The sequence below is a fragment of the Cydia amplana genome, chromosome 10 (genome assembly GCF_948474715.1).
Source record: "Cydia amplana chromosome 10, ilCydAmpl1.1, whole genome shotgun sequence".
Lineage (NCBI taxonomy): Eukaryota > Metazoa > Arthropoda > Insecta > Lepidoptera > Tortricidae > Cydia > Cydia amplana.
In genome coordinates this window covers 3,769,240-3,793,845 of record NC_086078.1, presented here as the reverse complement: position 1 = coordinate 3,793,845, position 24,606 = coordinate 3,769,240, and the positions used below count along the sequence as shown (strand labels likewise).

At 38.1% G+C, this 24,606-nt stretch overlaps 1 protein-coding gene across 1 annotated transcript in view; it reads right to left on the bottom strand.

Moving 5' to 3' along the window:
• Window positions 1-5,571: 5,571 nt before the first annotated feature.
• LOC134651495 (uncharacterized) overlaps window positions 5,572-24,606 on the bottom strand; it is a 74,707-nt gene continuing 55,672 nt past the window's right edge. Inside the window, exons 6-9 of the mRNA XM_063506610.1 lie at window positions 20,124-20,326; window positions 17,817-18,001; window positions 12,165-12,288; window positions 5,572-5,692 (exon numbers count right to left, since the gene is read on the bottom strand). Coding sequence (XP_063362680.1) covers window positions 5,588-5,692; window positions 12,165-12,288; window positions 17,817-18,001; window positions 20,124-20,326 — 617 coding nt within the window. The 3' untranslated portion in view covers window positions 5,572-5,587. The remainder of the gene's footprint in view (window positions 5,693-12,164; window positions 12,289-17,816; window positions 18,002-20,123; window positions 20,327-24,606) is intronic.

Below are 24,606 nucleotides of genomic sequence, written 5' to 3'. Positions count from 1 at the left end.
AAGGAAAATGAAGGGGATCAGAGTTTCGAACTGCTTGAAATAGTCTCAGTTTGGTTAAATCTCGATTTCAAGATAAGTATTTTAATATTATTAGGTAAAGTCAAGTAAAGTTCATGTCCGACAAGTTCCGTTTGCGCAAGACGTGTTAAGTATTAGAGCTGGATTTAACATTTATTTTGTTTTTGAATTGGAATCCTTACTTATGTATGTATGTATAAATAAACTTTTTATTGTACAAAACAGTAATTTATGGCACAAGATAGGCAGGACAAAGGCGAACTTATCCCTTTAAGGTATTTCTTCCAGTTAACCTTTGAACTTATTCCATAAAAGTTCAGAAAAGATCGTGGAATATTCGAACAATGCTTATGGCGTTTTGGTCGAAGTGTCACTTTTGACACTGATTAATCGGTATCGTATCGCTGTGACATCTTATAAGTATTATTCGAATTGGTCCGATACTCTGCTTCAGTGCTCCGAGCTTCGTTATAACCAGCCCTGTCCACGTGGCACCTGCAAAGGGCTATACGGGCTCGTTATCACGCGCATTGCTCGTTCGATCGTTCACCGTCCACATTTGTAAAGATTCACCTCGGCGTGCGATTTTGAAACCTAATACATATGCGATAGAGTTCACACTCGAGTTTTATTTGTTAGCATCACTTGGGCCCGTTTTGCAGTAAATGGAAAACGGACGCGATACCTATTTTGGTGTTTAATAAGTCGTATTACATACAGCAGACTTCAAATAGGAGCTGCGGTGTAAGAAATAAAATGCAGTTACGTGTCTCTAATACTCTTGCCTTGTCTGTGTCTTAGAATAAATTTAAAAGTGGAAAAAATACTGTCTTGGATGAGACTTGAACTCTGCCATCGACTAAAAATTCAAGTGAGTGAAACCGTTGTCGTATAAACAGTTTGAAAATATGTCTCACGAAAGTTTAATATCGATTCGTGACTCTTGTCTATCATCACCTATTTTAAACTGTATATAATTTAACACCATAATTGTACCTATGTTTTCATAAATAAAAAGATTCTGATTCTATTTAGGTTAGGTACTGGAATACAATATATTTCCTATTTCAGAAATTAAGGTTTGACGTGCGAGTTAGGTAGGTACATAAAGTATTTACACGATATAATTTTAAACCTTATTTTTGAGTATTAATTTTATATTCCATGCGGCATACCTACTATCAAATTACATAAAGTCAATTTTTTTATTCGGTAGACTAAAATGACATTTCATAGTATGAAATGACACATGATGTTCATACTATGAAATGTCATTTTAGTCTACGGAATAAAAAAATAGACTTTAGGTTACCTACTTTTATGAAATAAAATACCTACCACTTTGCAAGATTGATTTATATCTATGCCAAATTACAGCTTTCTATAACGATCATGAATCATGACAGACGGACATTGCGAAACTATAAGAGTTACTGGTTGACTACGGAACCCTAAAAACAATATGTGTACAGGGTTTTTAAAGAATGTAGCCACAGGTTGCTGGGACTGACACGTGACCAGAGGGCTGGGTCATATCTAGCACAGCGGATCAGCATTGCCATACAACGTGGCAATGCTGCCAGCCTTCTGGGCACGCTGCCAATGGACGGCGATTTAGGCCAAATTTTTTATCTATAAGTAGTTTATTTTTATGCTTAGTTTTTAAGCTTAGTTTTTAATTCTAGTTTTTAATTTTAGTTTGTAATTTTTATTTTAAGGCTTTTTATTATTTGTTTTATTACTTTTAGAATTTTAAACAATAAAATATATGTGTACCAAATCATAATTATGATAGGTTGTTACTATAAATTACTTATAGCAGACATAACATTATTAATTAGATCTGTTGTTCTACAATTCAAATTAACATTATCTAGGAGCCTACCCAGACTAAAAGGCAAATAATATAGTTGAATGAACAAATTAATTACATACGCGAATGTTATTTGACACCAAAGACTAGTAAATATTCAAGACAAACAATCTCCATAACAACATCGCGTTCCTCACGAGCTGTTTAGTGTTTTTCCATTTTACCTACGTATAAAATCTGTCACCTACTTCTTTTATGACTTCTAAACGTGTCGAATAGGAAAGTCAAATGTAACTTTCTTGGCCGCAGTCATATGTACAAAAGTATAATTAAAGCATGATAAAAGTTAAATTAAATAAAACATTGGCGTCATCTAGTTTCAAGATATGTCAGGGCTCAAAATGCATTATTTATTTTTTAAATCTACTATTGTGACTAGTCTCTGAGGTCAGTCAAATCCAATTATACTTTTTAAAATTATATAAGTTGATTTTATAAGTAGATAACTAAAATGTATTTAAAAACAATATTTAATGTGTTTTATAACATCGACGATTCTCACGGCGTTGTATGAGGGCTGTCAGTCTATTTACTAGACTCTGTTTGAATCCAATAATATTCAAAATTGGTTATATTGATTTAGAAATAGTTCCGTCATAGAAGGTACGAGTAGGTAACGTATTAACAGGCCAACTTGAACGTACACTGACATCATAATTATATTTGAATCATGTTATTTAACAGTTTTGAATGATTCACGGTTAGTTTCATTAGACTTATATCGACCGGGAACCCCGGGTTACCCGTGAAAAAGATGCATATAACTGCGTCGGGAGCATGTAAATATTGGGAGCCCGAAAACAATACAAAAGGTAATCACGGTTTATATCCCGGTCGATATATATAAGTCATGTTACTTCGTTGCATTATGGTCTCGTACGGAGACATATCTGCTAAATAAGTACAAAATTAAAATAATTTTACTTAAATATAAATAAGTATAATGTGAACATAGTTAAAATGCTATAACCAGATCAGCATTATGCTAGTGCTTGAAAATCGGGGCTCTCTGAAACACATCACATGTGTGACTAAAAATGCGTGAATTAAATCGTAAAATTAGTTAAAAAATTTCATTTCGTTAAATAAACAAAACCTTTTAATAACTCAGCAAAAGCAGGTTTTTATTCTTTCAGCGCTACAACTTCTGAAGTTTTTAAAAGTTCCGTTCAATTTACAGTTGGCGCACCGCTTGATTATATTTAGTTCCTGAAAAATTCCCGGCGGATTAAATAGCAGTTTCCGATTTCTGAAGAAGTCATACACTCGCCGTTGGCGTTGGTTTTCAACGAAAAGCAAGTAAAAAGTATTCAATGGAAAACGTAAATACTGGACTATACCCTCTACCCTCACCCTACCCATAGTGTAGGTAGATATATACTTGGTCAAGCAAATATTGTCAGTAGATAAGGCAGCAAATTTGAAAAATCACTACGTTTGAATTGTAAGTAGAGAAAAGTATCTAACACGAACTAAAAATAACGACGAAATGAAAGAAAGGTGTTTAAAAGAAAATACCATTACTTTTTATAACTCCTTATATTAATATAGTAGAAAACAATATTTCAGGAGAAATAATAGATTTTACATTGAGATCATGCTTTAAAGAAACAACAAATTCAAAGAAATATCATAATTATTTCTAAACATTATTTCTAATGACTAGTTTGCCTTACAGACGTAAAGACAAATAAAATGTTTTTATTACATTACATAAAATACAACTGACTAAACTATTATTTTCATTATATTTACATTTAGGCCAACCTAATATCATTGTAAGAAATTCTATTTATATCTATTATAATAGTATGTATTTCAGTTAACTATATATTATGCCAAATAGTTTGAAAATATAAACATACAATCACATTGGGTACAATTGTGAAGAATATATAGACCGTTATATAATTATATTATGCTTCTCATAAAATTTTGAAACAATATCTAAACAAGACTTTCCGTTTTTAGTTAGGTAACTTAAAAATCGAACGTCAAAATCTATGGCAAACTCACGTTGCCTATGTTGGAATTCGATAAGGATTGCAGGGGCCCGTTTCGCCAAAACGCAATGTGAATTTGCCAGAGAGCATGACGTAAAATCTATCATTATATAGGTTTACATGCTAAACATCAAAATATTATTAAGGCCCTTATCAAACACCACTATAACATAAATACCTAAGTTCAGTTTTCGTGGCAATAAAATTTAATATCTTTAACCATAGACCACGACTCAAAAGCGCTCAGCTTCGTGCAAAAAAATAATTTCATGGATCTTTATATACTTAAATATGCCTATTTTTAATATTTTTTAAATAAGGAAAATAGATAAATATTTTGGTAAAAAAATATTCTAAAACATTTTGACTAAACAAAATATTTAGGTACCCAAGGTCGCTTTAGGTGTTAATATGCCTATAAAGCTTGCGGTATCCCCGCGTAGAACATCAGCTATGGACAGCCTTTACACCATAATACGACTCAGACCGAGAGTCTTTGCCTTTTGCCAGAGTTTAAATATAAGTATTAAAACACCTACAAGAAATAAAAATCTTTCCAAAGTTTCAATTTTGGATGACGAACGCCACTTAGTTTTTTTCTATTATTTATTTCTCTTGACGTAAGTAAGTCTTAATAGGCGCTTAAAATCAGTAGTAAGACTATCAGAACCGGGTTGCTCCATGAACCCGTACCCAAACCACCACAAAAACAAGTTTAGGCTATACACGAATCGGGCTTGAGATGTCTTAGAATACCGGTAATAGCCTCCCTGAGAGTTCCGGTACCTGCCTCGTTTAGTTCCCAAGGCTTTTATGGGTTTTTAATGCACATTGCTGGTTGGTCATTATTTGGAAGTTAAAAAAAAAGGAAAAGCATTGCATCTTTATTCCTAATAAAATGAAATGCCATCAATACCTAAAAAGTCTTTTATTACGGTTGTTCATAAATATTAAATTAAATTGTAAAAAATCATCTGAACCATTCATGCATTTCGAAATTTAGTCTTGATATTTACAAAGTCTATTGAAAACAATTATTTGTGGCTTTTCATCAAAGAAAAGTCCCCTTTTGTATGGAAAGCCACATTTTATAAACTGTTTGAGTTCTAAGTAGGTACTTAACGCGAATGTCACAAATTAAACCTCACTTGTCTTGTCCAAGTCACAAATGAAACGTAATAATAGACTTTAAATAAAATTCAACTTAATTCAAAATCCATAACAAGAACATCAAGTTTTCTATATCATCAAAAGTTGGCCTCTATTTCAAACATGGTTTATTTTCACCCTTTAAGGGGGTCGGCTAGCTGGCGCGGTTGCACCGAGCGGGTGAGCGGGTGTAACGAAAAATAGTAGGTATTAGCGCCGCTAACTGACGCGGACATTTTACACACACGCGGCAGATTTTACCTAGAATGGCACCCGCGCACACCGTGCACCCGCGCTGCCTAGCGGACACGTTTAATACGTTGAGAAAAAACATCTTGTTGTTGGCATAGTTTCTCAGAAATTTCAGGAAAATTCTAAAGATAAAAGTTAAAGCAAGTTTCCATTTTGTAAATAAAGAGTTTCGATCCTTATACAAACACGTGAGAAGTTGCTGTAATTATTCCGTGTGAAAACTTTCCCAGAGCACATAATTTCCTAGTGTAGCACTGTTCCATAGTGTACAAGTCAAAGGCCAAGTCTTGTATTAATGCATGTTCACGTAGGGCGTAGATGTCCCGGTTACTTGGCTGGAGCACTGTTTCTGCGCCTGACCCGCTTTAGGCACCAATACTAGCTGTTCGAGGTCACCCTGCGTTAAGAAAAACATATATTGATATAATAAAATTAAGAACATCAATTTCGCCAAAGTGAGCCTAATTTATCTTAATACGGGGTGATAAAAGTTATGCAATGTTAGTATTTAAGCCATATACTATCATCAGGCCAAAAATCAATACAATACATGAAATAATAAGTACGGAGAATACAGCAGGCACTCAAGAAGAGATAAAAAACAGGCGGTCTTAATAATCATCTCCCCAGCATTTTTAGAACTACCTAAAAAGAGGTTAACGTTCATATCCGAAATTGGTGGAATTCTCCATAATGTCACCTGTACACACACGTCGAGAGTCTCGGCACCGATCCGATCCAAACGGCGAAACGCGAGGAGAGACGAGTAACAGCGAGATAAGAAGTGAGCAGTAACTACACACTCGTTCTCGGCCTGTCTCGGGGGCTCTCGACGAGTGTATGCAGCCAGCATAATATATTTTCTAAATTAAACGCCAAGCTCTTAACCAAATTGCAATTTAAAATCCACAAATGATAGAACACAAAACGGGAAAATGAAACTCGGAAAACAAACGAATCTCGCGCGTGCCGAAAAATTTACGAGCGGCCAAATATTTGCCGAGTGACTTTTGCGAGCATGATAAAGGACTATTTTTTGCACAATATTAGCTACAAATGGGGGAAAGGCAGACTGGAAGTTAGAATGGAGGAATTGCGAATGCTGAATTTAGAAGAATTCATCATTTATTGTATATTCCTGCCTCGGCCACTGCAGGGTTTGATAATTTTTTCTTCAGTATTATTATTAAATGAAACAAGCGGAGAGCTATGAACGAACACACATTTTATTCCAGTAACGGTAAGACGGAAGTGACATACATACATGTCATAGATAACCATATGTAATACCAACATACACAGTTTATTTGATGTTACCATACAGAAATATACTTATCCTAACACCCCAACTACAGCAAATAAACCAAACTTTCAATATATATAGGAGTAAAAAAACTTTTATTAACATTGACTAACTCCCATAGCTTCTATACATTTATAATGTTTAATTGCACATAATGCTTTTGTTAATACGTCAGCAGGCATAGCAGTAGTTGGCAAATAATTTAAATTAATTATTTTATCATTAACTGCATCCTTCACAAAGTGATAACGAATATCAATATGCTTACTCTTTCTATGACAACCATAATTTGCCACCAACTTCTGTGCACTCTGGCTATCATTGAACAGAGGTACAGTATAACAATCACCAGTAATTTCATTTTGCAAAGCTCTGAGATACATAGCTTCTTTGCAAGCTTCCGCTATTGACATCAGTTCTGATTCCATACTCGACAAAGCGACTGTCCTCTGTTTTTTACTAAGCCAGGAAACAGCTGACCCTGATAATTTAAAACAAAAGCCGGTATAAGACCTCCGGTCTACAATATTACTAGCCCAATCGGCATCTACATATCCTTCTAGCTGATTGTGAGCCTTTTCTTTTACATACATCAAACAAAAGTTTTTAGTTTTGCTTAAATACCTAAGTATTCTTTTGGCATAATTCCAATGATGTTTAGTATAACATTTGTTAAATTGACTAAGAAAACTAACGCTGAAAGATATATCAGGCCTAGTCATCACTGATAAATACATAAGTCCTCCAATAAGGTTCTGATATGGAATTTCTTTATCACAAATTTCTGATTTATCTATACTCAATTTACATTCCATTGGAGTATTAGCCTCTTTACATTTAGACATATTAAATTTTTCTAACAAATTGTTTATATATTCTTCCTGGTCTAATGTAACAACATTTGCATTTTTATCAATTTTAACACGCATACCCAGGCATTGCTGAACTTGTCCTAAGTTTTTAATATTAAAATTAGAACTCAAAACAGAAACTAATTTGTCTGTCTCTTCTTTACCGTTTGAATAAACAAAGAAATCATCGACATATAATGCGATAATAATTTTCACATTATCATTCATTTTTGTAAACACACAAGGTTCTAACTTACATTTTTTAAAGCCTAATTCACACAAACATTTTTCAACTCTTTCATACCAAGACCGAGATGACTGTTTCAAGCCATATATAGTTTTGTTAAGTTTAACAATCACCTTTTTCTTGTTAATATCACAAGAAATATCTGGTTGATACATATAAATGTCCTCTTTGAGGTAACCATTTAAAAATGCGGTTTTAACATCTAGATGTGTAACATCAAAGTTCAATTGCACAGACAAGGCAAATAACAGTCTTAAAGTGGAATGTCTGACCACAGGTGAGAAAGTGTCATCATAGTCTATTCCTGGCTTCTGCGTGAAACCTTTAGCCACTAAACGCGCTCTGTAACGCACACTTTTATCACTGTTAACTTTGATTTTAAAAACCCACTTACACTGCACTAAGGTTTTACCTGAAGGTAACTGTTCCACCGGCACCCAAGCTTGATTTTCTTCAAATGCTTGCAACTCATCCTGCATAGCCTCAATCCATTTATCCTTATCTGGCCTAGACAGGGCATCCTGAACAGACACAGGATCACTGATGTAGTCAGGGTTCGACGAGGTGCATATGTTAGTAAATCCATAGCGCTCTGGTTGCCTCCGGACTCGTTTAGTTACTACTTCCACTGATGCAGGCTCCTCTTCTGACTCCTCCTGCTGTAATGTATTGTCCAAATCAGATATTGCATTGTCATAATCAGACTCTACAGAAATGTTCAGATCTGAGTGATCAGGTTCACTCCTACTCATGACTGTCTCCTGCTTTTCGTCACAGGCAGTTTCCTGTTCCTGACAAGTATCCCCAACTGAAACTGATACTCTGTCATCTGAACAATTCTGACAAGTATCCCCAACTAAAACTGATACTCGGTCATTTGAACACTTCCTTTCAGTATCCTCATGTATATACACATCTCTACTTGTACTTATACACTTTTTAACGGGATCATAAATTCTATATCCCTTGACATTTTCTGGAAAACCAACTAGGATGTTTTTCTTTGACTTAGTGTCCCACTTAAGCCGCTTTTCTTTGGGTACATGAACCATAACCGGGCTGCCAAAAATCCGGACATGACTTAAATCTGGCTTTGTATTAGTCCAGAGCTCAAACGGTGTCTTGTCATTTAATACTGATGCAACTGATCTATTTTTAAGATAAACTGCAGTATTAGTAGCCTCTGCCCAAAATCTTTTATCTAAATTTGCATCAAATAACAAACAGCGAGCTCGTTCAACGACTGTACGTATACTCCGTTCTGCCAATCCATTCTGTTCTGCCGTGTAGGGATTAGACTTTTGATGCACTATGCCTGCTTCCTTTAAATAAGTCTCAAACTCGTGGCTACAGAACTCAAGTCCATTATCTGTCCTAAAACACTGGATTTTCCTACCTTTCTGGTTTTCAACCATGGCTCTAAATTCTTTAAAACATTTAAATGACTCACTTTTTGCTTTGAGAAAGTAAACAAATACCATACGACTATAATCGTCAACAAGAATCAGGAAATACCTTGATCCGCCAATTGAAGTAGTCTCCATAGGTCCACATACGTCTCCATGCACTAACTCCAGTATCTGGCTGCTCCGTGTTCCTGTGTGACTAAATGGCAAGCGAGACTGCTTCCCCTCACAACATACGGTGCACGTATTTTTGCTGATATCTGATTTATCACTGTATGATATACCCGTAACTGCCCCATCTCTCATCAGGTTTAATGACTTCATATTCAAATGTCCCGTTCTACGGTGCCAAACTTCACTACTTGCCGGCGAGCTTGACGTAAATAAACAAAGTTTACTTTCATCCATAATCAATTTGTATACACCGTCGATTAAGTCCGCCACAGCAACAAGTTCCTTGTTTTTGTTATAAACAAAGCAGTTTTTCTTCTTAAACTCCACTTTATTACCGTTCTCAACTAACTGGCTAACTGATATAAGATTCGTGCTAAGGTTAGGTACGCACAAAACGTTTTTCAATGTCACTTCGTATTTACATCTTGGAGTCACTGTCACAATATCCACATCTCCCGAGCACAATACTGGCATAGCACTACGATTAGCTGCTATAATCTCCTTTACGCTGGGTGTAAATGATGTATTCTGGATCATGTTTACATCACGTACAAAGTGACCACTTGCGCCCGAATCTATATAAAAGTCCGTTTTGCCGTAGTTCCCGCTCATAAATACTGCCGAAAAAGCGTGTGTTTTCTTTATTTGTTCCGGTTGCTGACTACTTGCTTGGCATTGATTCTTATAATGACCGTAAGATTTACAGCGGTAACACTTTATTTTCGACTTATTATCACCATTGTTATTGTTGACATTTGCCACAGACAATCCGCCGCCATGATTCTTTTTCTTGTCAGAGCTACCAACTTTCAAGTTTTTGCTGTGGTAGTGCTGCCCTCTACTCAACAATGCGTTGCCAACTTCACTATCATCGACTGCCAAGTCGATGAGTTTCGTTTTTATGACATCTGCAGTAATGGCGATTCCGGAATGTTCAATTGCCATTATCATTGGGATGTATTTTTCAGGTAATCCAGCTAACATCAAGCACCCGATCCACTCGTCGTCCACGGAAAAACCGGTCCCCGATAATTTCTGAGCCGTCTCGATGATTTGTGTAACATAATTTTGCATGGATTCACAGTTTTCGAGTCGAATCGAAATTAAATTGCGCAGCAACGTTATTTTTCGGGAAAATCCAGAATCATCAAACAATTTTTGTAACTTCGTCCACAAATCCTTAGTTGATTTTGCTTCCTTTATGTGAACATACAGCGACGGATCGATCGTTAAAATCAATTTTGCTTTTGCTTTTGCATCACTTGTGGCTGCTGATGCGTCGGGTTCAGTCTTTATTGAATCTCCCGTGCCTTCTAAAATCAACAAATTCTCCACTGCAAAAGCCCATTCCCGATAGTTCTCACGTCCCTTCAACTTAGGAACGTTGGTCAGGAACGAATTTGAAGCCATGATGTTGAATCACGATTTCACGAACCACTTTTGAAAAAAACAATGTTCTGGCACTAATTTGATGCTAGCTACCTAAAACTAACTTTTAACTATTCCCTAATGGGCATAACTGGGCCCAAAACCTATTATTAAATGAAACAAGCGGAGAGCTATGAACGAACACACATTTTATTCCAGTAACGGTAAGACGGAAGTGACATACATACATGTCATAGATAACCATATGTAATACCAACATACACAGTTTATTTGATGTTACCATACAGAAATATACTTATCCTAACAAGTATATATTTTTATTTACCTGAGATACAGGATTTTCCTAGTCATACAATAAATACTTTTAAGATATTAGCCTGGATGTAAATGTATGCTTTTCTTTTCCTAAATAAATAATTTAGAATTTATAATGACAGCATACGTACCTTTTTCGGAAAATTCAGTACATAGGTATAGAAAATGAAGACTTTAAACGCATAAAGTCAAACATGGTAGTAAATATTTATAAAGTAAAACATCCCAATGTAAAATATTGTTTTAAAGAACTTAAGCAATGATGTACACTACCCGTACAGAAATGGAAGCAAAGCGAGGGTAAAACGGAGAATAAAAGCTGCTGGTGTCGCGTCGCATCTATAGAAATATCCATAATGGCATAACCCATGAAGCATATTTTAGCAAACAGATTTAAGCAAAGTCACAGCGACCTTGTTAAAATGGTCGCTATCACGATCGTTTTATCCTTATCGCTAATGCTGCTTCAGTTTAGGAACCCCAAGGTACAAGTACGCTAGGTAAAGATTTGTAAAGTAAGACGTACAGACGCCATTAGATAAAACGGAGCGGCCAAAATGCTTACAAATAACTGATCACTCCAAATTATGTGTCATGGTGGTAAATTCGACATAATTTGCAGGTATGTCATAAAAATTATCATTTGCAAATGAGAACAAAATGACATAATTTAGATATTATTTTGATCTCAAATCTGAGTTTGAATTGGCCTTGGGGAATAGATAATGGTGGATTTGTTTAGATACTTGTGAATACTGTGGCCGCGTCAATCCAAAAATGTACAGTGTGTTTATTATACAAGCAAGGTTTATTTACAGAAAACAGATAGCCAATAATACGATCTCCGTGCCTCGGAGTGTCTAGTGCGTCTTTCTCGAGAACGTCGTTGCAGAGCCAACAACAATAACAACACAACAACAACACGCAAGGTTTACTCACAGAAAACAGATAGCCAATAATAAGATCGGCGCCCTCGGAGTGTCCAGCGCGTCTTTCCCATGAACGTCGGAGCGGAGCCAACAACAATAACAACACAACAACAACACGCAAGGTTTACTCACAGAAAACAGATAGCCAATAATAAGATCGGCGTCCCACGGAGTGTCTAGCGCGTCTTTCTCAAGAACGTCGGTGCGGAGCCAACAACAACAACAACACAACAACAACACGCAAGGTTTACTCACAGAAAACAGATAGCCAATAATAAGATCAGCGTCCCTCGGAGTGTCCAGCGCGCCTTTCTCAAGAACGTCGGTGCGGAGCCAGCGGCAGTCTACGTAGGCGCGCACCGTGTTGTCATCGTGGACACTGGAAACAATTAATCTTTAGAATCAGTTAGAAAAGACTCCAGAATTCTTCAGAAGACTAGAGTCTCTACAATGCACAATATATTAACTCACATTTATAGACGGGTCTATCGCAAAATTAATTTTATTACCTTTATTATCGTTTCGACACAGGTTTCACTGGTCGTGGATAAATCTGAGTTAATAATGTGTTCAAAACGCAAAAGTCTTAATACTAATTATAATGTCCGTCACTAATGCACTATATGTATAGCCTGTCTCACTCTACTATTAATTGAGTCGATTATTAAGACTCCAAAAAATGTAACTGCGGTATTCGGAAAACAAGATACGTTCTAGAGAAGAGAACGATACGATATATAGTAGATACCAACTAGTTTAGATTTCAACTAGATATTATATCTTTTGCAGCTCAATTCGGGCAAGCAATGTCACTTTTACGTTAAATTATCGTTTTAAGATCGTTTTGAGATCTAAAAATAGGTACATAACGAGACGTTTTAGACATTGTGAAAATCATTATTAAATTGTACAACGGGACTTAATCGCGTGTCGCGTATCGTAAGTTTTAAGATTTACCTCCGACGTTTCGAGGACGGCGTTGTCCCCTTGGTCTCGGAGAAGACCTCCTCCTCCTCGGGTGTATTGTGAAAATCGTTCAAGAGTATCTCCAGAATCGCGGAAATGTCAAATTTGACAGGTTATCTTAAAAATATCGTTATTGTATCTTCGTGATATCTGAAAGACTAGTACTTATACTTAGATGTCTATTTTAAAATCAGAATCGGGCCCAAGTCCCCAGATCTACTAATTATAACACTGTATATGGATATATTTTCGAAGGAGCCTTTATGACAAATATTTTCGCCGTTATACGATACCGGTGAGAGTATATTAGATAACATGCTAAAAATGGTATGTATAAGTACTTACTCCTTCTTACTAACAAAAAAAAAACTCGTAATGTAAAACGTCTTTACCTATTTTAGCATTGACAAATCGTAGGGATCAAACAAATTGTATCGATTTTAGATATCGAGGAATATCCAACGGTTGTCGGTTATAAATCTTGTACCTTTGTCAAAAGGACGTATCTTTCGACCTCTGACCTTTGCTCGAAAATCTTGCACGAATTTAGGCGGTATATTTTGTCTTATTATTCCTAAAATATCTGGGAGACCGAGCAAAGCTCGGAAAACATATAAAATCTCTAAAATTAGCGTTTTCCCAGAGATAAAACCTAGCTAGATCGATTTTTGCCCCCGAAAACCCCCATACCAAACATCGAAATCGTTAGAGCCCTTTCCGAGATCCCCGAAATATTATATATAAGTAAATAAATAAATATGCAAGAATTGTTCGTTTAAAGGTACCCATATACATACATAGCTGGTTAAATATGTGGAAACACTTAAAATAAGTCAATAAACCACTTCGGTCTGAAATAATAAAATATAGGTAGAATCAAAACTGGACACGTAATCACAATGCAAAAAACATGACTAATAACGCCCAGATTGTTTTTTTTTTATATATTTTTTTGCTAAATATTGTGTGACAGACTGAACTCATTTCGCGCTGACTTTTGGGAATAATACATATGATACTGCTATTGCCGATGGACTGAGCGTTGAACAAAAAAATGTGTATTCATTGAATTTGGATAATACACTGTAGGTTAAAAAGTAAAATAATTGAAATTTCAATTTCAAATTAAAACTAATTTAAAATTTCCGAACGTAAATTTTACTCAAATACCTCTTGTATGTTAATTAAAAACGTTAGGTTCTGAACATACGTTAATAAAACGCTTGAAACATTTAATTTCGATGTCAATTTCCCGCGTGGCCTAGGTGAAATTTAATTAGACTCATATCACCACCGTACTTGGATAAAATGCTAATTAAGAAAGACGTTTAATCTGTTTTGCGATTCATTAAAATTATACAATTAAGACGGTAGCGGGAAAAAAGCGTTGCGGAGATGAATGGCGGCCATTTTGATGTTAAATAGTGGGCGCCATTATTGTGGTCGTTAGTTTATAATGGCGGATTTTGTACAGGAAGTGGCCATTAAGGGGTAATGTTATAGAGTGTTAAGTGTTAGGTTTAGAATTCCATCATCATTTTAGCCTCCAGTCGGACACTGAGCCTATAGGTATCTTCGTGTAATGCCACTTATCCCGGTCCTAGGCTAGTCTCATCCAAAAGTGCTCCGCGATTTTTAGAATGTCATCCACCCAACGAGCCAAGGCGCCAGGCGCTTATTTGAGAAATCAAAAATCAGAAATCAGAAATATTTATTGTGTAAACTGTGCTTTCATCCGAAAGCGGCATCAAATCCGTCAACATTTTGGTGCAATCTGCCATCAATCTGCCTGGCTTACATAACTTACAATATACATTTTTTCCCCGTGACATTGCGTTCTTTCAAGTTGCACTCCCAGTACTCTCATGCTACTTACAGTATTTAGCAAACAGCTTGTCATCTCAATACGATTTTGCGAGATTTTGCATTTAAAAGTTACAAATTGTGTATGGAGATGACATCGGTCATCGTACCCAAGCTGTTGGAAAAATACTATAACGACTTTCACTCTTCGAAAACAATTTCTATCTTGGGTTCTTTCATCTATTCAGATGTTTTTGCGAGAAAAACATCCATTTATCCATCCAACTTTCACATATATAACATTTGCACACCTTATCTCGTACATAAAACATATTACGTGCTTTCGGCACTTTAGTAGGTTACGTCCTCCATAATTTCGTTTATTATCTCAATAACGGGCCGGCTTTCTTCCGAGTATATTATTATTTGTCCTATATTAACAAGGTTATGTAGGTTGTTTGTAATAGTACCGGTAATAGTGCTATTAATGTCACAAAAGCAATTATCGACACGATATTGGTAAATTCAAACATGGCGCAAATTGAATGTTGACGTGTGATTTGTTACTGTGCCGTTATTAAGTCTTATTAATGTGCTCAATTTGAATTATTAAATATTATTTGATTTAAAGTAAAACTAAGTATTAAATTTCAATGAAACCGCACCAAAAATTGGTAATGGTGTAGCTTTCAATACACAATTTACATGTAGACCAGGGACAATCGAAATACTTTTGAAACAAACGCTTAAATGTAATTAGAAACCAGAATCGAACGTTAAATTATCGTTATAACCTAAAATCGTTCCTAACACCTATAGGTAGGCTAAATCAAACAAAGGTTCGCTTTAAATTTTTTCAATCATTTATTTACTAGGTATTTACGCAACATTACAGACTTTTAACTAATATACAGTGAAACTAGGCAATACTACTTTAACTAAGAATTAACATTTAAAGCACTGGTCGCCCTTTTATCCATAATCTCACAAAATCTTAAGCATTCCCGACACACATTCAGCCCATCACCACGTCAGCATATTGACTGAGCTGTACACACTCGTCGAGAGACCTCGGACTTGCCGAGAACGAGTGTGTACGTACTAGTATAATTTTAGTATAGCCGAGGGGTCTAACGAGCAGATAAAACAGAAGTATGGTTTCACAATTTCAGGTAAAATGTAAACGCGCGCGTCGGCCATATCTTCTGTCGCAAGTTTCGTGCAGCGCGCCATATGTTTTGTTTCCTTGTAATTTCCTGCCTCAATTTATCAAACTATTCATCAAGTTTTTCAACATATTAATACATAGGTACAATCACCACACGGGATTGTTACGCCATTTAGGGTCTTAGTTAAATTGGCCGTGCCATACTTACGCCATGGAATGTGCAATTTAGCTAGAGCCCTAAGTGACGTAACAATCACGAAGCGTGACTGTACTTACTCCTAAATCTTCATCGCCTAAAAATAATATCGAAATTCTAGTTCAATCAGACCAAAACACACAAGAAACACCCAACTCGGTCAATCACAACTTTCATCCTACGCGTAAGCCCTCAATCTCAAAGTCTATACAATTTGTTCCCAGTTCGAGAAAACGCTACCGCAACCCTGCAAAATTAAGGAGGTATACTCTACCGTAGCCACAGATACTGTCAACTAGAGGGAGTTTAACGTAATCGCCTGGAATACGGCCACCAAAGGATTTAAAGGATACTTTACTAACTTTTTTAAATTAAGGTCTTATTTATTTCGTCTAATCCAGAGGTCGTGGATTCAACTCCGGAGTTTTTCGGAACATGTACGAAATATCATTCGATATTTACCAGTCGCTTTTCGGTGAGGGAAAACATCGTGAGCAATCGGGACTAATCCCAAAAAGAGGCCTAGTTTCCCCTATGGGTTGGAAGCTTAGTTGGCAGTCGCTCTCGATTAGTTGCCAAGCGGACCCCAGGCTCCTATGAGCAGTAGCAAAAAGCCGGTATAACGCGAGGAGGATGATGATGAAGGTCTAATTTATTTATTTATACTTCATTGGACAGTAAAATAAGTATATACAGTAACAAAAGGTTAGTTATGTGAGATCGCATGGTACTTTTGGAGCACCTGTGAGTGTAGCTATCGCGGTTCTTCGTATTTTGACTAATGTGGAATCTAAATTTTGTAAAAGGAAAAAATGGAAAAAGTTACGCTTCGGGAATTTAGTATATCGCTCGCAGACGTCTGCTAGTAAAAAAAGAAAGATTTAATGTGGAATCTATTACAGGTAATCTATAACCGCAGAGTACTGGCTCAACACTTTCGTACCCTTAACATTTATCATTCCTCTCGCGTACATTAGTCAGACTTGTAACCCTTTTTTTCAATTGCCGAGCGGTAATTTTTCTACCTTGTTAATGTTTAATTTGGTTTGTATTTTATTTACTCAGCAGTATTGTTGTTTAAAGGATTTTTTACAAAATACCTAGCCATTTTATATCACTTTGAAATGCCGGACCATCACAAAAAATGAAAATATCTACAATGAAACGAGCATTATTTGTCTCATTTGTCTCTGTTCTGTACTGTAAGTCATATGGCGTGGAATAACCAAGGAGAAGAATGAACGCGATCATCTGATAATATCATATAGGTATTAACATAACTATTTTTTACTCACAAAAAACCTATTCACAGAAATAAGATACCTACTTTATTGCATCACTTCCAACTTTAAAAACCCGAGGACTTCTTAACCTTCATATTCTGTCTTTGTTCTCTGTTTCACCTGTCTCTGTTGTATTGCTCCTCGAGGAATGCCCTTCTTGAGCAGCTATCTCTCTCTCACCTGATAGCAATATGATGCCAGCGGAAGTCATACAGCGGCACCGCCAGGTATATAGCTCTAGAGGCGCCAGCGTCCGCATGGACCAGTCGCGCCGTGCCACGCCAACTCCAAGGAAAGGAATGAACCCGAGCAGCTATCTCTCTCTCTCACCTGATAGCAATATGATGCCAGCGGAAGTCATACAGCGGCACCGCCAGGTATATAGCTCTAGAGGCGCCAGCGCCCGCATGGACCAGTCGAGCCGCGCCCCGCCCGGCTAACTCCAAGGAAAGGAACGACCCCGAGCAGTTATCTCTCTCTCTCTCTCTCACCTGATAGCAATATGATGCCAGCGGAAGTCATACAGCGGCACCGCCAGGTATATAGCTCTAGAGGCGCCAGCGCCCGCATGGACCAGTCGCGCCGCGCCCCTTCCGGCCAACTCCAAGGAAAGGAATGAGCCCGTGCGGCGACGCGAGCGGAGGGAGAATAGCGTGCCTTGCCCGTAGCCACCGCTCTGTGGAAAGAAATATTGATAGTGCGGAAGGGTCACGGATTTACATAGGTTCAAAAGAATATTGGTGAAACAAATGTCAATAAGTTTGATACATCAGTCAGGGGTAGTTTTGATCGATAGTTTCAATCGGCAGATTCTAATTCAAGAAGTTAATTTAACTTTTGGAAAAACAAAGTATGTTTTTACAATTATTTACAATGAAAATGGCCCATAAACCTTCATACATAATGCTCTATAATAGGACAAAAACGTAGTTCCTATTCATTTATGGGTTCGCTGAGTGAGCACTCGCTGAGCCGCGCATCACACCTTTGATGCCACTATTCAGTTCACTACGCTACCTGTTTACTAGTATAGCTAATTTTACTTTCAACTGGAGACGTAATATACGTAATAGGTACGGATTTCAATTTCAGAACTATGTTCAGCGTGATACATAATATCTTTCTTATAAATATAATAATGTACCAACTTTTGTAACTCCTTTTTTTGCAAATAAATTATTATGAATTATGAATTAGATTTCAGAGTCAGCTCGTCTTGCTCGCACACGTGTAACTAAATAAACGTTACAAAAAAGGCTTAAAAAGGGCATAAAAATTACATAAAATACGAACAAACACACGCACTGACATGTGTCACTACCATGAGGGTGAAATAAAAACACATTCAAGTTAAAATATTTTCATGAAAATAATTTAATTTGTGTATTAGAACAAATTAAATTATTTTCAGAAAATATTTTTAATTTGTTTTTATTTCAAGTAGACACACTACTATACACTTACACTTATATGGTCACTTTTTCTTAGTATATGACATTTATTCAAAATTTAATTTGTGTCTCATAGTAGGTTGAAATATTTACTAATATGTAAATGCGAAAGTAAGTCGGCCTGTCTGTTTGTTTGTTATATCTTCACGCTTAAACTGCTGAACTGATGTAGATGAAATTTGGCTTGGGGATAGATTGAGGCCCGAGGGAGGACATAGGATAGTTTTTATCAACCATCGTCACCATTTCACGCAAACGAGTATTATATAATAACTTTCGCAATTAAGCACAGAATAAGTAGGTACCTAATGACTCAAAGTACCTACAAAAAGTTAACATGTGCCCTAGACGAAGTCTTTAATTTGTAGGGAATAAAATGAAAGACCTCGCTATCATACCTCTAAACACCAATATTTACTGATTAAAATAAGATTTCTTCAAGATTTCCAAGGAAATATAATAGGTACATTTTTAAAGAAAACAAAGTGGGAAACGTAGATCAAGTAATTGCCAATATTATTTTACATCCCTCCAATCAAGCGGGTTTATTAAACAACAAGAAGAACTTAGATAATTTTACTAAGCAAGAAAAACATCTAGAAATAGAAATATAAGTTAGATTTCAAGCCTTTGAAATTTATACTAAAATGTATTGTAGCTAATAATTTGAATTCCTTCGCCTTAAGTCAATTACATTGTAAGCAGCCTTTACTGCTTAAATTTTATGCAAATTATCAGTAGTAAGCTAGATATTTTTAACTCCCACTAATTGTACCTATTGATAGTTATGGTGACACGAATAGCGTAAATTCCTTCGAAAACTGTTGGGGAAGAGAAGGGTGTTTCTGAACGCAACCATATATAAATACCGAATAAAGACCAAATGGTTTTATGCCTATATCCATTCATTGACTCACTCACTCTCTTCTTTCTCAACTACATACTCCCATCCACGGAAGGAAGTTATTCAGGTGAATCAGGTTGTACTGTTTGGGCCGAAGACTGAAGACTTCTTTCTATTATTGTAGGTAGGTACTAGTTATAAGTAACATAACTTTCCTCTGGACGTAGCCTCAAAGACACACACAGCCTAAACGCCCTCAGAAACATCATCTTATTAGGAATGAGCTCTGAAAAATCTATCCAGGTGCAGGATTTGAAATGATTTTGCTACTTTCCTCACCTCTAAGCGCAGCAACAGTGACACAAAATTCTTGAACTCCCATGGAAACCCATTATGAAGGAGTTCTGACGGAGCTATCCAGATATAAGAGGCGGCCCTTAGATTAAAGATACCCACTGTACAAATATGTTATTACTCATGTGTTGACATCTTTCTTTCATTACCTCAGGACGCAGTCTCAATGACACGAAGAGCGTAAACTCCCTTGGGAACATCCTCCCATTAGGGAAGAGTTCTGATGAAGCTATCCAGATGTAGGAGTTTGGCCGAAGGCTGAAGGCGTGAGGGCGGTCCGCGACGGAACCCCATCTGGCCTGGGCTGGGTGGAAGTTACGGCGGGCGCCGGGCGCTAGCGGGTTTATTGTACCTGGTGAAAAATTTGTAAGTTGTGTTGAAAGTATGGACCGTAGGTATGCAAAAAGTAAAGGTGCGTTTAAAAGTAAATCTAGCATACATATATGCCACAAGCATGCTTGCTTCAGATTGCGCGCCTAAATAATAAGTGCAGATTATGCAAAGCTCACATAAAGCGCGCGATCTTCAGCGACCATTTTGTGTGCGCACACGTAGTGCTGTCGCCAGATCAGGGGCCCGTTTCTCAAACGCTTGTAACTTGTAATACAAGCAGATGTCACTTTTTTACAGCTTCTGTTACAAGCTTTACAAGTTACAAGCTTTTGAGAAACGAGCCCCTGGACGCAGGTTATTAAAGTGTAAATGTTGTAAAACACGAGTGATAGTAAATTTCAATGTTTAGCATGCCAGGATGTCTAGGTAGTCTAGGATCCCTTTGCGAGCTATGATAAAATCTAGCTCAATAGTAAAGGAAGATAATGATAACCTACAAAAATGTTATACGATTCAAAATTAATAAAGAACACAATGTCATGTCTAGGATTCAAATCGATATTTTAACATAACCAATGTAAAATTGGTACATTGAACCAAATGAATATCAAATGATGTTTCTAGTATGTACTGGGAATTAATCTACAGGAGTCAAATAACACAGCACGCGAGTATATTCAAGACTGATTTATTTGTTTTTCGTAGGTAGGCGCGTAAATCTTAATCTACCCTTATTCAATACATCACATCCTTCCCCCCTTACAGAAAATTAGCTTAGTAATAACTTCTTAACAGTACATACTTATGTTACGTGTCAGTTTGCCTATCCACATCTATCTTCCATTGCATTGGTTACTAAGTAGTACAATACACATATTTTAGGTTAATTACATAGGCTATTGAATCCTTATTCTAACTAAATACAACATCTGTTTTACACCCTAAATTACTATTCCGGAACAATCATGCGTTTATTGTAATGTAATAAAAAGTACCTTAGTGTTATACTCAGTCGGCGATATCAAGCGATATTAAATTTACATACTATGACAACAAGGTCTAAATTAGCGTTACCTACTGATTTGAATAGTGTCTACAAAACTAACATGCAAATTATGAGCCTAACTTACAACAATATTATTACATAATCTAAGACGTCTTTAACACAATTGGATAAGGCTTATAATAGATAAGCTTGCTATTATACTAACATTGTATAATATATATCTTATCGGTGGACGACGAACGCGTTTCGGTCTTTGTACAGGTATATTTGAAGTCGTGCTATTGTCGTTGCTTGTGCGGTGTAGTGACTCAGTGGTGGCCGGAATCCCCTGAGCTAGCGTGGTAGCCCGGTTCAATTCTTGTGAGTCAGAACATGTTAATATTTTCGTACCTTTCACGCCCTCTGTGTTAACGCTGATATCATTAAGCAATTGATCGATATGCCTTTTGTGACTGCGTCCGTCGGCCCCTTCTACGCGGTATGTCAAGGGGCCCAGACGTTCGATGACCGAACCTGCTGCCCAAAATTGCTTGTTTTGCTGATAGACTCGATACATAATCTTTGCTCCCACCTTAAACTCGCGAGTCGGCGATGCCTTCATACCTATCTGTTTTCGTTGAGCTTCCCTTACTTCTTCTCTCGGGTCTGGCCGCAGCAAATCAAAGCGACTGCGTATGGTGCGCTTTAACAATAGTTCAGCTGGCGACTTACCTATCGTAGAATGCGGGGTTATGCGATGGGTTAATAGGTATGTTTGCAATGCTTCATGCACATTCGCATTATCTCGTTCCGCCTTTTTTAAGCATTTTTTAATTAACCCGATTGTGTTTTCGGCAGCCCCATTGCTGCTCGGCTTATACGGGGAAATGCGGATGTGCTTAATGTCCACTTTCTTTAGGTATGACTCAATCCATTTGGAGTAGGCGTCAATCTGGACAAAATAATACGTACCAGCTGTCGGCGTTAGGAAGTCCACGTGTACTCGATACCACCTCTCCTGCGGCCACTCCCACGGGTGCGTGGCCGCCCGTGCCGGCACCGGGCGCTCCGCCGCGCACGCTGCGTAATCGGCTGTCACCCGCTCCACGTCCGCGCCCAGGCCGGGCCACCATACATAGGCGCGCGCCAGCGCCTTCGTGCGTACCGCGCCGCCGTGCGCTGCGTGTAACTCGCGCAGCACGCGTGCGCGCAGAGTCGTAGGTACCACCACCCTGTATTCAAACATTATACAGTTTTGTTCCGATTTAACGCAAGCTATCTCATAGTCGTATCCGCTTAAAATTACCGCCCACCGCTGCAAGCGCCCCGCTACCATTTGCGGGATACTTACCTCACCTGATTGTTTGATGACGGGCACGACGGGCGTCCCCCACTCGCTCGCCTCCACCGGCGAGATGACCCCGTCCGCCTGCAGGCGCTCCAGCTCGGTCTCCACGGCGGCGCGCGGCCGCGGCTTGCAGAACACGGGCCGCGCGTCGCTGGCCACTCTTAATTGTATGGGCTTACCTGTGAACTTGCCAGTTCCCTGGGCGAACACCTGCGGGAACTCTCGAGCCAGCTGTGTCCCTAGTGTCCCTACACCTTCGCGACCGTTATTAATATTGTATATCGACTCGGGAGTCTCGGGACTGCATTTTATACCTAACGCCGTCATCCACCGACGTCCGATAATGGGCGGGCTGTCGTCCGAGTCTACTACGACTAACTTTAAATTTGATTTTTTTTTATTGCCATACATAACTTCACACAACATAATGCCCTTCGGTGTAACTTTTTGTCCCGCGTACATTTTTAAATTTGTATTAGAAGGCAACAAATTAACATTTTTAAACAGCTGGTTAAAAAAATTGCTAGACATAGCGCTTATCGCAGAGCCACAGTCCAGTTGCATGCGCACCTTGACTCCGTTCACCGTCACTGTGCGCCACCATGGTTGATCACCGTCGGCGTCGTCGTCGTCTATAGAGTATAACGGCACGTCGTACTCGTCGTCGCCGTCCTCCGACCCGACGTCGTCGCTGGCCTCCGACCCGACGTCGTCGCTGGCGTCCGTATACTCCGTGCACACGTTGACGCTATGATGTTTACGGTTTTTACACGCTTTAGCTATATGTCCCTTCTTGCCACACACGTAGCACTCCGTGTTCATAAATGAGCAGCTCCTCGGATGGTGCGTGCCCAAGCACCGGGGACAGCGCGCGCGCGGCGCCGCCGCCGGCTGCCTGCGGCGCGGAGGCGCGCGCGCGCCGCCGCCGCCGCCGACGCGCACCGCGTGCACGACCTCTTCTCGCGTCGACATCGGCGCCGATGTCCCGCCCCCAGCGCCGCTGCTGGGTCCGCTCGCCTTTGAGTCTCGCTCCGCCGCCTCCAACGACGTCGCTATTTCCACTGCGCGGCTGTATGTTAATTTGTCCTCAGTTAACAGCTTGAAACGTATCGCATCGCTTCTCAATCCGTATGCGAGCTGATCACGTAGGTTCTCTTCTAAGTACGTAGCACTGGTGAAATTGCATTTCTGAGCAAGCTGCTTGAGTTGTGCCACGTACTCATTAATGGACTGGTCGGCCGTTTGCTTACATGCCCGAAATGTCATACGCTCTGCCAACTCGGATCGCTTAGGTGATAAATGTTCGCGAACTTTTGACACTATATCGTCGTAACTCACTGTATCGGGCTCCGATGGATAACACAAATCTATTATTAAGTCCAAAGTTTCCGTACCAACCACCGCGATAAGGTACTGCGCCCGATTGTCCGCTTTTACGTATGTTACATCAAACCATGCCGTTAACTGACTTATGTACGTATTCCACTTTCCCGAGCGTAAATTAAACTCCTTAATGTTAAAAGGTAATGTTTTCGACATCCTCGTTAGCCAAATAGTATGTACTGGGAATTAATCTACAGGAGTCAAATAACACAGCACGCGAGTATATTCAAGACTGATTTATTTGTTTTTCGTAGGTAGGCGCGTAAATCTTAATCTACCCTTATTCAATACATCGCAGTTTCAAAGTTTCAATTTCACCGAAATAATTACCAGCGAATAGAATATGATTAATTAATAAGCATTCCGAAACACGCTGTATATGCGTGTTTATATTAATTTTTATTTAGGCGATTTAGGTTATTATAACGATAATGATTTTCTAATAAACTTTGTCCATTTGGTAGATTAGTAACTAGATTAAAATAAATGTTATACTTAATAACGAAACACTTTAGTTTTTAGTAGTTTATTATGTTATCTATTTTCCTTCTATAATTATTTTTGGTTCGTTAATATTTAAATA